At 36.0% G+C, this 14,752-nt stretch overlaps 1 protein-coding gene across 9 annotated transcripts in view; it reads right to left on the bottom strand.

Annotated features, from left to right (window-relative positions):
* Positions 1-14,752, bottom strand: part of Cobll1 (cordon-bleu WH2 repeat protein like 1) — a 166,059-nt gene that overhangs the window by 38,818 nt on the left and 112,489 nt on the right. For 7 of the 9 annotated variants that reach the window (XR_009226999.1, XR_009226998.1, XM_046447158.1 and 4 more), the window contains 2 exons: positions 12,841-13,069; positions 12,025-12,063 (listed from right to left, as the gene is read on the bottom strand). Coding sequence is in view for 7 of the 9 variants with exons in the window: in XM_046447158.1 (XP_046303114.1) it covers positions 12,025-12,063; positions 12,841-13,069 (268 nt within the window). In the remaining 2 variants the exon portion in view is untranslated. The remainder of the gene's footprint in view (positions 1-12,024; positions 12,064-12,840; positions 13,070-14,752) is intronic. The other 2 variants (XM_046447159.1, XM_046447155.1) reach the window with 1 other exon arrangement.

Raw genomic sequence — 14,752 nt, forward strand, 5'->3', positions numbered from 1 at the left:
GACAGCCATAGTACTGAAAGTGATCTACAAATTCAATGCAATCACAATCAAAATACCAATGACATCCTTCAGAGTTTTTCACAGAAATAGAAAAAAAAAATCCTAAAATTCATCTGGAATGAACAAAGACCACAAGTAGTCGAAATCATTCTGAGCAAAAGGACCAAGGATGTAGGCATTGTAATCCTTTATTTAAAAATATACGCTGCGCCGGCAAAGTAGAGGGAACTGTGACCACGCACAGAGCAGGCCCAGCGGCCTGCTGAGGGGCAGAGCCGCCCCCCACCCCCCGCGCCTGCCAGGTAGGTGGAACTGTGACCACGGACAGAAAAGGCCCAGTGGCCCGCGGCGGGACAGAGCTTCCAATCACTCCTGCAAGGTAGGTGGGCCTGCGACCCACCAGCAGAAGAGGAGCAGCGACCTGCTGAGAGGCAGAGCCGCCCCCTCCCCCTGCACCGGCAAGGTAGAGGGAACTGTGACCACGCACAGAGCAGGCCCAGCGGCCTGCTGAGGGGAAGAGCCGCCCCCCACCCCCCGCGCCTGCCAGGTGACCACCGACAGAAAAGGCCCAGTGGCCTGCGGTGGGACAGAGCTTCCAATCACTCCTGCAAGGTAGGCGGGCCTGCGACCCACCGGCAGAAGAGGAGCAGCGGCCTGCTGAGAGGCTGAGCCGCCCCCTCCCCCTGCACCGGCAAGGTAGAGGGAACTGTGACCACGCACAGAGCAGGCCCAGCGGCCTGCTGAGGGGAAGAGCCGCCCCCCACCCCCCGCGCCTGCCAGGTAGGTGGAACTGTGACCACGGACAGAAAAGGCCCAGTGGCCCGCGACGGGACAGAGCTTCCAATCACTCCTGCAAGGTAGGGGGGCCTGCGACCCACCGGCAGAAGAGGAGCAGCGGCCTGCTGAGAGGCAGAGCTGCCCCCTCCCCCCAGCGCCTGCAAGGTAGACGGAACTGTGACCACCATCAGAACAGGCCAGACCTGCAACCGAGAGACAGAACAGGCCCAGTGGCCTGAGGAAGGGTAGAGCCGCCCCCCCCCCCCGCGCCTGCAGGGTAGGCGCACCTGCGACCCACTGGCAGTACAGCCCCAGAGGCCTGAAGAGGGGCAGTGCCGCTGCCTGTGCCTGCAAAGTAGACAGAACTGTGACCACCGACAGAACAAGCCTAGCGGCCCGCAGAGGGACAGAGCCGCCGCCCGCGCCTGCGAGGGCGACTTTGCAACTATACAAGACTAATATAAATATATAGGGGGAAAATTCAATAGCACAACAGTTTCACCAAGTAGAAAGGAACGTGAACAGTATGAAGAGACAAGGAAAGAAAGGACCACAAGCATTGCAGGTCAACTCAACGTTAGAAGAGGTAATAGCTGCAGCAGATGGAATGTCAGATAAAGAATTCAGGATATACATGCTTCAGATGATCTGGAGTCTCAAGGAAGACATCAGACAGCAAAATCAGACAATGAAAGATCACTTCAACAATGAATTACATAAACAAATCCAAGAAGCAAAAGATCAACTATACAGGGAAATAGAGGTTATAAAAAACAAACAGAAATCCTAGAAATGCAGGAAGCAATAAGCCAACTTAAAAACTCAATTGAGAATACTACCAGCAGAGTAGAACACTTAGAAGACAGAACATCAGACAATGAAGATAAAGTATTTCAACTTGAAAAGAACATAGACAGCTCAGCAAGACTGTTAAGAAACCATGAGCAGAACATCCAAGAAATATGGGATAACATCAAGAGACCAAATTTAAGAGTCATTGGGATACAGGAAGGGACAGAGTTTCAAACCAAAGGAATGAGCAATCTATTCAATGAAATAATACGAGAAAACTTCCCAGACTTGAAGAATGAGACAGAACCCCAAATCCTAGAAGCCTACAGGGCGCCGAATGTGCAAAATCATAAGAGACCCACACCTAGACACATTATAATGAAGATGCCCAACATACAGAATAAGGAGAGAATTTTAAAAGCTACAAGAGAAAGGAAGCAGATCACATTTAGGGGTAAGCCAATCAGGATAACAGCTGATCTTTCAACACAGACTCTGAAAGCTAGAAGATCCTGGAATAACATATTTCAAACACTGAAAGAAAATGGGTTCCAACCAAGAATTGTGTTTCCAGCGAAATTAAGCTTCAGGATGGAAGATGAAATTAAAACCTTCCACGATAAACAAAAGTTAAAAGAATTTGCAGCTAGAAAACCATCTCTTCTAAACATCCTTGGCAAAACATTACAGGAAGAGGAAATGGAAAATAACAATGAAAACCAACAGTGGGAGGTAGGACACTAAAGGGGGGAAAATAATCAAAGAGGAAAACAAACCATGTTTAGTAACATAAATAAACAAATATGGCTGGAAGAACAACCCATATCTCAATAATAACCCTAAATGTTAATGGCTTAAACTCACCAATCAAGAGACACAGGCTAGTAGAATGGATCACAAAACAAGACCCAACAATATGCTGCCTACAGGAGACGCATTTGATAGGAAAAGACATACATAGGCTGAAGGTGAAAGGTTGGGAAAAATCATATCACTCATATGGACTTCGGAAACAAGCAGGAGTATCCATACTCATATCAAATAAAATAGATTTCAAGCCAAAGTTAATCAAAAGGGATAAAGACGGACACTACATACTGCTCAAGGGAACCATACACCAACAAGACATAACAATCATAAATATATATGCCCCAAACAATGGTGCAGCTATGTTCATCAAACAAACTCTTCTCAAGTTCAAGAGTCTAATAGACCACCATACAATAATCATGGGAGACTTCAACACACCTCTATCACCACTGGACAGACCTTCCAAACAAAAGTTGAATAAGGAAACTATAGAACTCAATAACACAATTAATAACCTAGACTTAATTGACATATATAGAATATACCACCCAACATCAAGCAGTTACACTTTTTTCTCAGCAGCACATGGATCCTTCTCAAAAATAGATCATATATTATGTCACAGGGAAACTCTTAGACAATATAAAGGAGTAGAGATAATACCATGCATCCTATCTGATCATAATGGAATGGAACTGAAAATCAATGATAAAAGAAGGAAGGGAAAAGAATACATCACTTGGAGAATGAACAATAGGTTACTGAATGATCAATGGGTTATAGAAGACATCAAGGAAGAAATTAAAAAATTCTTAGAGATTAATGAAAACACAGACACAACATATCGGAATCTATGGGACACATTGAAAGCAGTTCTAAGAGGAAAATTCATTGCTTGGAGTTCATTCCTTAAAAAAAGAAAAAACCAACAAATAAATGATCTCATACTTCATCTCAAAATCCTAGAAAAAGAAGAGCAAAACAACAGCAAAAGAAGTAGAAGGCAAGAAATAATTAAAATCAGAGCTGAAATTAATGAAATCGAAACAAAAGAAACAATTGAAAAAATTGACAAAACTAAAAGTTGGTTCTTTGAAAAAATAAACAAAATCGACAGACCCTTAGCCATGCTAGCGAAGAGAAGAAGAGAGAGAACTCAAATTACTAACATACGGGATGAAAGAGGCAATATCACAACAGACACTTCAGAAATACAGAAGATAATCAAAAATTATTTTGAATCCTTATACTCCAATAAATTAGAAGATAGTGAAGGCATAGATAAATTTCTTAAGTCATATGATCTGCCCAGATTGAGTCAGGAGGATATAGACAACCTAAACAGACCAATATCAATTGAGGAAATAGAAGAAACCATCAAAAGACTACCAACTAAGAAAAGCCCAGGACCGGATGGGTATACAGCAGAGTTTTACAAAACCTTTAAAGAGGAACTAATACCAATACTTTTCAAGCTACTTCGGGAAATAGAAAAAGAGGGAGAACTTCCAAATTCATTCTACGAGGCCAACATCACCCTGATACCTAAACCAGACAAAGACACTTCAAAGAAAGAAAACTACAGACCAATATCTCTAATGAACCTAGATGCAAAAATCCTCAATAAAATTCTGGCCACTGGGATACAAAAACTTATCAAAAAAATTGTGCACCATGATCAAGTAGGATTCATCCCTGGGATGCAAGGCTGGTTCAATATACGGAAATCAATAAATGTTATTCACCACATCAATAGACTTAAAAATAAGAATCATATGATCATCTCGATAGATGCGGAAAAATCATTCGACAAAGTACAGCATCCCTTTATGTTCAAAACTCTTGAAAAACTAGGGATAACAGGAACATTCCTCAATATTGTAAAAGCAATCTATGCTAAGCCTCAGGCTAGCATCATTCTGAATGGAGAAAAATTGAAGGCATTCCCTCTAAATTCTGGAACAAGACAGGGATGCCCTCTCTCACCACTTCTGTTCAACATCGTTCTCGAAACACTGGCCAGAGCAATTAGACAGACGAAAGAAATTAAAGGCATCAAAATAGGAAAAGAAGAACTTAAATTATCACTATTTGCAGATGACATGATTCTATACCTAGCAGACCCAAAAGGGTCTACAAAGAAACTATTAGAGCTAATAAATGAATTCAGCAAAGTGGCAGGATATAAAATCAACATGCATAAATCAAAGGCATTCCTGTATATCAGTGACAAATCCTCTGAAATGGAAATGAGGACAACCACTCCATTCACAATATCCTCAAAAAAAAAAAAATAAAATACTTGGGAATCAACCTAACAAAAGAGGTGAAAGACTTATACAATGAAAACTACAGAACCCTAAAGAGAGAAATAGAAGAAGATCTTAGAAGATGGAAAAACATACCCTGTTCATGGATAGGCAGAACTAACATCATCAAAATGGCGATATTACCAAAAGTTCTCTATAGGTTTAATGCAATGCCAATCAAAATCCGAACGGCATTTCTTGTAGAAATAGAGAAAGCAATCATGAAATTCATATGGAAAAACAAAAGACCCAGAATAGCAAAAACAATGCTAAGCAGGAAGTGTGAATCAGGCGGTATAGCGATACCAGACTTCAAACTATACTACAGAGCAATAGTAACAAAAACAGCATGGTACTGGTACCAAAACAGGCGGGTGGACCAATGGTACAGAATAGAGGACACAGAAACCAATCCACAAAACTACAACTATCTTATATTTGATAAAGGGGCTAAAAGCATGCAATGGAGGAAGGATAGCATCTTCAACAAATGGTGCTGGGAAAACTGGAAATCCATATGCAACAAAATGAAACTGAATCCCTTTCTCTCGCCATGCACAAAAGTGAATTCAAAATGGATCAAGGAGCTTGATATCAAATCAGAGACACGCCGTCTGATAGAAGAAAAAGTTGGCTACGATCTACATACTGTGGGGTCGGGCTCCAAATTCCTTAATAGGACACCCATAGCACAAAAGTTAATAACTAGAATCAACAAATGGGACTTACTCAAACTAAAAAGTTTTTTCTCAGCAAAAGATACAATAAGAGAGGTAAATAGAGAGCCTACATCCTGGGAACAAATCTTTACTCCTCACACTTCAGATAGAGCCCTAATATCCAGAGTATACAAAGAACTCAAAAAATTAGACAATAAGAGAACAAACAACCCAATCAACAAATGGGCCAAGGACCTGAACAGACACTTCTCAGAGGAGGACATACAATCAATCAACAAGTACATGAAAAAATGCTCACCATCTCTAGCAGTCAGAGAAATGCAAATCAAAACCACCCCAAGATACCATCTCACTCCAGTTAGATTGGCAGCCATTATGAAGTCAAACAACAACAAGTGCTGGCGAGGATGTGGGGAAAAGGGTACACTTGTACATTGCTGGTGGGACTGCAAATTGGTGCAGCCAATTTGGAAAGCAGTATGGAGATTTCTTGGAAAGCTGGGAATGGAGCCACCATTTGACCCAGCTATTCCCCTTTGTGGTCTATTCCCTAAAGACCTAAAAAGAGCATGCTACAGGGACACTGCTACATCGATGTTCATAGCAGCACAATTCACAATAGCAAGACTGTGGAACCAACCTAGATGCCCTTCAATGGATGAATGGATAAAAAAATGTGGCATTTATACACAATGGAGTATTACTCTGCATTAAAAAATGACAAAATCATAGAATTTACAGGGAAATGGATGGCATTAGAGCAGATTATGCTAAGTGAAGCTAGCCAATCCCTAAAAAACAAATGCCAAATGTCTTCTTTGATATAAGGAAAGTAACTAAGAACAGAGTAGGGTCGAAGAGCATGAGAAGAAGATTAACATTAAACAGGGATGAGAGGTGGGAGGGAAAGGGAGAGAGAAGGGAAAATGCATGGAAATGGAAAGAGACCCTCAGAGTTATACAAAAGTACATACAAGAGGAAGTGAGGGGAAGGGGAAAAATAATATAAGGGGGACAAACGAAAGTCAGTAGAGGGAGCAGAGAGAGAAGATGGGAGGGGAGGGGAGGGGAGGGGGGATAGTAGAGGATAGGAAAGGCAGCAGAATACAACAGACACTAGTATGGCAATATGTAAATCAATGGATGTGTAACTGATGTGATTCTGCAATCTGCATATGGGGTAAAAATGGGAGCTCATAACCCACTTGAATCAAATTGTGAAATATGATATATCAAGAACTATGTAATGTTTTGAACAGCCAACAATAAAAAATTAAAAAAAAAATAAAAATAAAAATATACTATAGAGGCCCTCATCATTATACAAAATACATGTACGAAGATGTGAATTTGGTGTCAACATACCTTATATACAATCAGAGATATGATAAATTGTGGTATAAAGGTGAATTAAGAATTGTAATGAAAAAATAAATAAATAAATGACTAAACAAATAAATAAATAAAGTATACGACAGAGCTATTTTAGTTTTAAAAACCTGGTATAGGCATAAAAACAGATATATACGGATACAACAAAAAAGAATAGAAAGGGGCTAGAGTTATGGTTTAGTGGCAGAGCACTCGCCTAGCACATGTGAGGCCCTGGGTTCAATCCTCACTACCACATTAAAATAAAGGTATTGTGTCCAACTACAACTAAAAAAGTAAATATTTTAAAAAGAGAACATATATAAGATATATCTCCCCATTTACATATAATACAATTATCAGTACAATTACAATATAGATAGATAGATAGATAGATAGATAGATATAGATAGGAATTGAGGATCCAGAAATAAACCCATGTATCTACAGTCAGCTGATCTCAATATAAGTGCCAAAAATCATACACTGGAGAAAAGCCTTTTCAACAAATGGTACTAAGACACCTGGATATCCACATGCAAATGATTGAAACTAGATTTCTCTCACTCTGAAGAAAAATCAACTCAAAATGGATCAAAATCTTAATGTAAGACATGAAACTTTGAAACTACTGGAAGAAAACATACAGGAAACACTTCAAAATACTGGAACAGGCAATGATTTCCTGAATAGTACTCTGATATCTCAAGAAACAAAAGCAACAATTGACAAATAGGATTACCATAAATCAAAACTCTGCTGCACAGTAAAGGAAACCACACCAAGAGATTGAAGAGATAATCTATAGAAATGGGAGAAAATCTTTGCCAGCTATTCATCTGACAGAGGATTAATCTTCAGAAAGAACAAATATTCCAATCAGTAATTGGACCAATGATCTGAACAGACATTTCTCAAAAGAATACAAGTAAAACACAATAAATATATGTAAAAATAATATCTTTAGCCTTAATAAATCACAAAAACCTACATGGAGATTCCTGTCAACATATTCAGAATGGCTCTTATCATATAAATAAACAAATAAAAACAAAAACAAAAAATAAAATAACAAATGCTAGTTGAAATGTGGAAAAAATATGAACCTGTATAAACTGTTGATGAAAATGTAAATTAGTATAGCTTGTATGGAAAACGGTTTACAGATTCTTCAAAAAACTAAAAATGGATTTATCACAAAATCCTACTAGAGCTGGGCATAGTGGTGCATACCGGTAATCCCAGCAGTTTGGGAGGCTGAAGTAGGAGCATCAAAAGTTCAAGGCCAGCCTCAGTAACTAAGCAAGGCCCTAGCAACTTTGTGAGACCCTGTCTCAAAATAAAAATAAATAGACAGGGGATGTGGCTCAATAGTTAAGCACCCCTGGCTTCAATCCCTAGTTCCCTCCCCCGCCCCCACCACCAAAAAAAAAAAAATCCAAATAGACAATTCCTTAGTATTTATCCAAAGGGTAAAAAGTGGGAAGGTGATGAATTGAAGTGGAAAAGGAATTATTGGGAAGGGGGAAGGATACTGGGGGGTGGGGAAAGAGCAAGAGAAAGTAGAATGGAGGGTAGACATGATCAAAATATGATACATGTATATGGAAATGTCAGAGTAAAACCCATTACTTTATATAATATATATTGGTAATAATAATAGTAATAAAAATGCACAAGATGATCTTGAAACAATTAAGAAAACTGAAAATCTATTGGAGTTCATGTTAGAGGGACTCAGGATGGTTTCTAATGGCAAAAATCAGAACAAATTTGGTGTCATGATTCCATAAATTGAAACAAATCACATATGTTTCATTCTGTGCTTTCATAATGATACTAAGAAAATAACTCTTCATCATGTTCATGCTAGAGAAAAAGTCCATTATTTTAAAAAAATTCAGTGAAGAGAAAGAAATTATCACACTTTCATATGACCTTTTCTGACTGAATTTGATCTAGGGAGTCAAATTGCTGATATGAGAGAGTTTGTTTTGTAGAAATATCTGAACAGTTAAAAGTAATGTTTATATACACTATTGTCCTTTATCAATCACTGTTTAAGATGCAGACAATAATTGTTGTTGGCTAACATCAGAAAAGATGATAGCATGTTACTGTCTGTTAATGGTAACACAAAAATAATACCTACAAAGTTTTCTTTCTTTTTTCTCTATTTTTTGGAGGCAGGGTCTCCCTATGTAGTACAGGCTGACTCCTGGGCTCAACCAATCCTTGTACCTCAGCCTCCAGCGTAGTTGAACTACAGGCGAGTGCCACCATGCCTGGCTACTATATTCTTGCCAGAGATATGTCACTAAAACCTGATTAAGGCTCTAGATTTAATAGTCAAATTTCAGGAAATAGAGGGGACAAAGAAACATGTGACAAGGATACATCACCAAAATTCTGAGTAAGAAACTATAAAACAAATGACCTGGTTTTGTCAACAAACGAATTGCAAATAAAAAAAAAAAATTAGGACAGGAATAAATTTCAAAAGCATTATTTTACAAAAAACAAGGGTTTTGTAGCAAATCACAATGTAATATCAATGACATTGAAAACAAAGCACTGTGTGTCAAAATTTGATATAGCAGAGCATAGTAAATATACATTCTTAAATATTTAAAATAAATGTTCAATAAATGAAATAAATCATGATAATGTAGGGACTTCTCTAGGAAGGCAAAGATAGTACCAATAAATATTAATGCAATATGTCTCGATAACATTAAAGAAAAACTATATTCCACAAATTAAAACTCATATCTGATAATCCAAATATTAATTAAGTAGCATGCATTCTGCATGAAAAGCCTAACAATAGTAACAATTAATAATGATGAACAGGTGGATAGGACTTTATGTTTAAAGTGTCCTCAGCTCTTAAGTTGTTTGGTATCATTGCAAACTATAGTATTTGAGTTGTTTTTTAAAATAGGCTAAAATTTTCACTTGTCTTAGTGTTTCACTTTGACTTGTAGTGATCCCTACTTATAACTTTAGGGAAGATGGGTTAACTAGTGCAGAGGATGACAAGATGTCTGGAAAAATCATCATTTGAAATACCCTCGAGATAAATAAATAAATAAATATTCCCTACATTATCATGATTTATTTCATTTATTGAACATTTATTTTAATAAATATTTAGAACATCTTTTTGAGGGAGTTATCATTAGTTACAATTCTGAGCCCTTCTTATTTGAGGAATGCCAGCATTTACCCTATAGATATAAAGAAATATAAGCAATGTTATCACTCGAATTCACATCTAAGGAGCCAGGTGATCAGAGATTTGAATAACTTGCACAAAGATACACAGGTTTTACATGGTAAAACTGAAACCAGTATCTATTTAAAGATTTTGTAATACTTGTGGTTTTTCTTTTTTATGCCACTATTTCATTTTAAGATAGAATCCCCTACTAAATGAGTATATATGCACACACAATTAAGTTTAGTTAGAAGAACAGGTGGAAAATTCATATGGTGGCACAATACAATAAATATAACCAGAGTGCCAAGCATGGTGGCACATGCCTGCAATCCTAACTATGGAGGAGACTGAGGCAGGAGGATCACAAGTTCAAGGCCAACCTGGGCAATGTATCGAGACCATGCCTCAAAATAAAGCAATTCTAACAAGGGCTGGGGATGTAGCTCAGTGAAGAGCACCCTTGAGTTCAATCCTCAATACTGGGAGAATATTTATTTATTTATCTCGAGGGTATTTCAAATGATGATTTTTCCAGACATCTTGTCATCCTCTGCACTAGTTAACCCATCTTCCCTAAAGTTATAAGTAGGGATCACTACAAGTCAAAGTGAAACACTAAGACAAGTGAAAATTTTAGCCTATTTTAAAAAACAACTCAAATACTGTAGTTTGCAATGATACCAAACAACTTAAGAGCTGAGGACACTTACAGCACTTTGGATTGACCTGTAGACACTGTAAAAGAAGCTTTCTTAATCTTATCCAGAGCATTCAGTCATCTGTAAAATCACATACTTCCATTGCTGGAAGGGATAGTAGAAATCTATATATTCAACACTTTCAAAACGAGGAGGTACAAAGGATTATGGAATTTGCTTAGGGTTAAATACATACAGAGTGGCAAAGTTAGGAGCAGAAGCCAAGTGCAAGTAAAAGTACCGTTTCTGGAAGGAACACAGAAACCATTTTTTTCAATTTTTGTTTTATTAAATTATTATAGAAGTGGAAGATAAGTCCAGATATATAAGGCTGTTCCCATCAGCTTGCTGAACAGGACTGATAGCCAATGTATGTCAGAATTAAAATGCCTGCTTTCTAATTCTTAGCATATAATTTAAGATCATAAGAATTTTCATCTCCTTTGATTATGCTAGCCTTCATGATGGCTATTGATAATAAATATTTACTTGTGGGCTTAATTTTTGGAATTGAAAGTATCGGTGTGCTTTAAAGGAAATTTGCAAATAGTCAACAAAAATGATTCTAATAATACAATAAGAGAGAATGTGTAGCTATTAAGTTTTTTAAAAGTAGTTTGGTAATTATTAGAGTAATCAATTACCTGAGCCTATTCTTTTTTAATGGGGGAAAACAACTTCCAGAGTTTATTATTAGACAATTCTTAATAAAGTTTTTTCTCTATGAAAATTACATGTTCATTATAAAATCCTATAGCATAAAGAACTATGAAAAGTCAACCATAGTCCAACTACCCAAAGGTAAACACTATTAAAAAATTTTATCTATTTCCTTTCAGAAATTTCATTTGTTTTTTTCATATTATATTAAACACATTTATATGCTTAAAAGCTAATTTTAGCATAAGCACTTTCCATGTTATTATAAAATGTTCACAAATGATTTTAATGACTACAAAAAAGTCCTATTATGAATATACCATTATTTTTCTGAATAGCTGTTCAACAGAAAAAAATCTGAGATCCTTCTATAATATCATTGAAGTACTACCACTAGTACTCAATAAAGTTCCAAACAAAGTCACTTTTTCTTATATAAGAGTAAGAATTATGTTTTCTCCTACTTTTAGGATGATATAATTTTTTAAGTATTTGTTGAAATAAAATTATCATAATTAAATTCAGAGATCAAAACAGGGAACATATAAATTATTTTTTAGGAAATAAAAGCAAAGTCCAAGTTAAAAATCTCTTACAGAATGTATGTTAGTAATGTTAAGAAAACGGGAAAAATTAGAAGTTTATTTTCAACATACCCAATTTCATGTTATAATTTATAGTTTCTACTGATTTATGTGTCTTACCTTGTAGAGATGACTTATTGAAGGCAGTAACAGAAGTGGCTACAGGAGGGGGCAAAAGAGGGTAAATTGACTGTGAAGATGCTGATTATTCAAGTAAAAAACATTACTGAGTTGAGAAAGTAGTCTCTGAATTACATAATGCTAAAACACCAGCATGTTTGAAGGTCTCTGTGCAGAGTATGTAATTGTTTGCTTCACTAAAGTTTTCTTTATCCTAGTAAGACATATTCATGTTTGATAAATACGTTTGCCTGGGTGTGTAAGATACCAGACAAACCAGCATCATCTAAAATCTCCAAAACTTTTAATACAAAACATTATTTCTATAGATTAAAACTGCAAGATGTTTGGAAAAATTTTGAAATTAAATTGATTCATTTTATAAGCCAGTTTATTGTGGATGTTGACCTTAGGGGGGAAAAATAGGCAAGAAATTTCCAAACTTGTATAATTAAAACCTCATACAAATTCTACAGTAACTCACACTTGATTAAAACAATGAGTTCTCATGTAAATTTTGTTTTCCGTTTAAATCTAAAACCACAAAGAATTAAGTTGAATTTTGAAAAAAAAAATGTGGATAATAGCTACAAAATTTTTATTCCTATTTTAGTAACTGAAATCAAGTTGTTTTATATTTAAATTGATTTGTTTTATTTCCAAGTGTTTGTTTTTATTTAGTGCTTTCTTCTTATTCCCAACAACATGAATTTACTTCCCTCTCGTCATTATGAACCTGAGAACACCTGTACATAAACACAGCACATACACGTATGCACATTTTGTTCAATGAGTAAAATGAAAGGCCTAACTCACCTCTGCTGATATCCATGGCATATAACTCCCGTAGTCCCAGGTCATTGAGAGATTTTGTCAAGTCGAGGGGCTCCTGGGACTGGTAGTCTTTCATCAGCAGTGTGTGCAGTGGGTCAAACTCACACTTGCTACATATGACAGGAGCCAGTTCCTGAAGGGGAGCATGTGGACTGACTCTCACTATGGCCTTCTGTGTTTTCTTGAAATTGATCACTACTCTCACAGTTTTCTGAAACATGGATTAAAGCTAGAGTTACACCATAATTTATTAAAATAAGCTTTCTATAATGTCTAAAATAATGAGTTTATTTACAATATTTATAAACAGTTCTTTCTTATTCTCTTTTTCATTAGTGTTATTTCCTATATCTAAAGCAAATTCTAAGAAACAAATATTAGTTTGCATATCGAACAATCTAAATTGGCCAGGTTTGTGGTGCTCCCTTATAATCTCAGTTACTCAGGTGGGTGAGGCAAGAGGATCACAAGTTCAAGGCCAGCCTTGACAACTTGGTGAGATCCTGCCTCAAAATAAAAAGAACTGGGGATGTAGCTCCATGGCAGAGAGCCCTGCATTCAGTTCCCAGTACTGCAAAAGAAATAAATGATTACGTAATTCACATTAAATAATCCACAACCCTTGTATAATAAATTAAGCAGATTTAAACCAAAGAAGAGAAAACCTCATGTCCAGTGTTTTTACATTGTTTACTTTAAAATTAACAACATACATAATAATACAGAGACCACCCATGTTTTATCCTATTCTTTATTTAAGGAATATTTATATTTTGAATCATTTGTCAGTTAGTTGCCTCAACTAAAAGAGGAATCTTTTGAAAAACCACTAGAATATTTGTGTCTCTCTATTCAAAGCATAATAAATTAGAAAAATCATATAAGGAGTTTAGCACAGTGTGTGCCACAGAGGAAATTATGAAAGTACACTTTCTCTTGTGATTAGTTTTTGTTGTTACTATTATTATACTTTGGTTATTTTTAATATAGTAAAGATTATTAGAGTATTCCTGTATCTATATCTATGCTAATAATTCAAAATTATTGAAAATCTTTATCTCATAACTTTGATGTAACTAAATTAAATCCTATGTAAAAGGAACTTAGCAACTAAATATAATCTAGTTCATAGATATCAAAGACATTTATTCATAAAGACACCACATATAATTGAAGGGCTCCTTTATATAATGTGCATGCTACAGCATAAATAAAACTACTTCCATAGTAGTTTAAACAGCAGGTTAACAGATGAATAAACAGCAAGTAAATCCAGTAAACATACACCTAGACAAAAAAAGAATTTTGTGTAATATTTTAATATTCAGTATTTAATTACATATAAAAGAAAATGTTGTTATAAAAAACCCTGTTGACTTTGTAAAAACTTCATAATATGAAGAAATATGACAATACATGTGTTCAAATCACATGTGAATGAACTATCCACTTAAGATATAAAATTTTATATTTTATGAAGTAAAAAGTTGTGAATATTCATAATAAAAGATTATTCATGAAAACCATAAACTTCTACCCCACTGTTTATACCAACAGAATAATTTTTTAAAGAATAACTGATTAAGGGCTGAGGATGCTGCTCAGGGACAGAGTTTGTCTAGCATGCAAAAAGCCTTCTTGAGTTCCATCCCCAGCAATCAATCAATCAATCAATCAATCTCTCTCTCTTTCTCACACACACACACATACACATACACACACAAAAAAAAAATCTAATAACTAATTATTTTAGAATCGTTATGGTTTAAATTTCTTAGTTAAAATTCATATATTAAGGAAAACTGAGTCACTGTGCAGCATAAATAACATTATTAAATGACAACTGCCACTTACTAAATAGAGAAACCAAAATATAATAAATTCTTAAGTGAAT

The sequence above is a fragment of the Marmota monax genome, unplaced genomic scaffold (genome assembly GCF_021218885.2).
Source record: "Marmota monax isolate L192 unplaced genomic scaffold, Marmota_monax_Labrador192_F-V1.1 WCK01_AAM20220418_F8-fsc00007, whole genome shotgun sequence".
NCBI lineage: Eukaryota > Metazoa > Chordata > Mammalia > Rodentia > Sciuridae > Marmota > Marmota monax.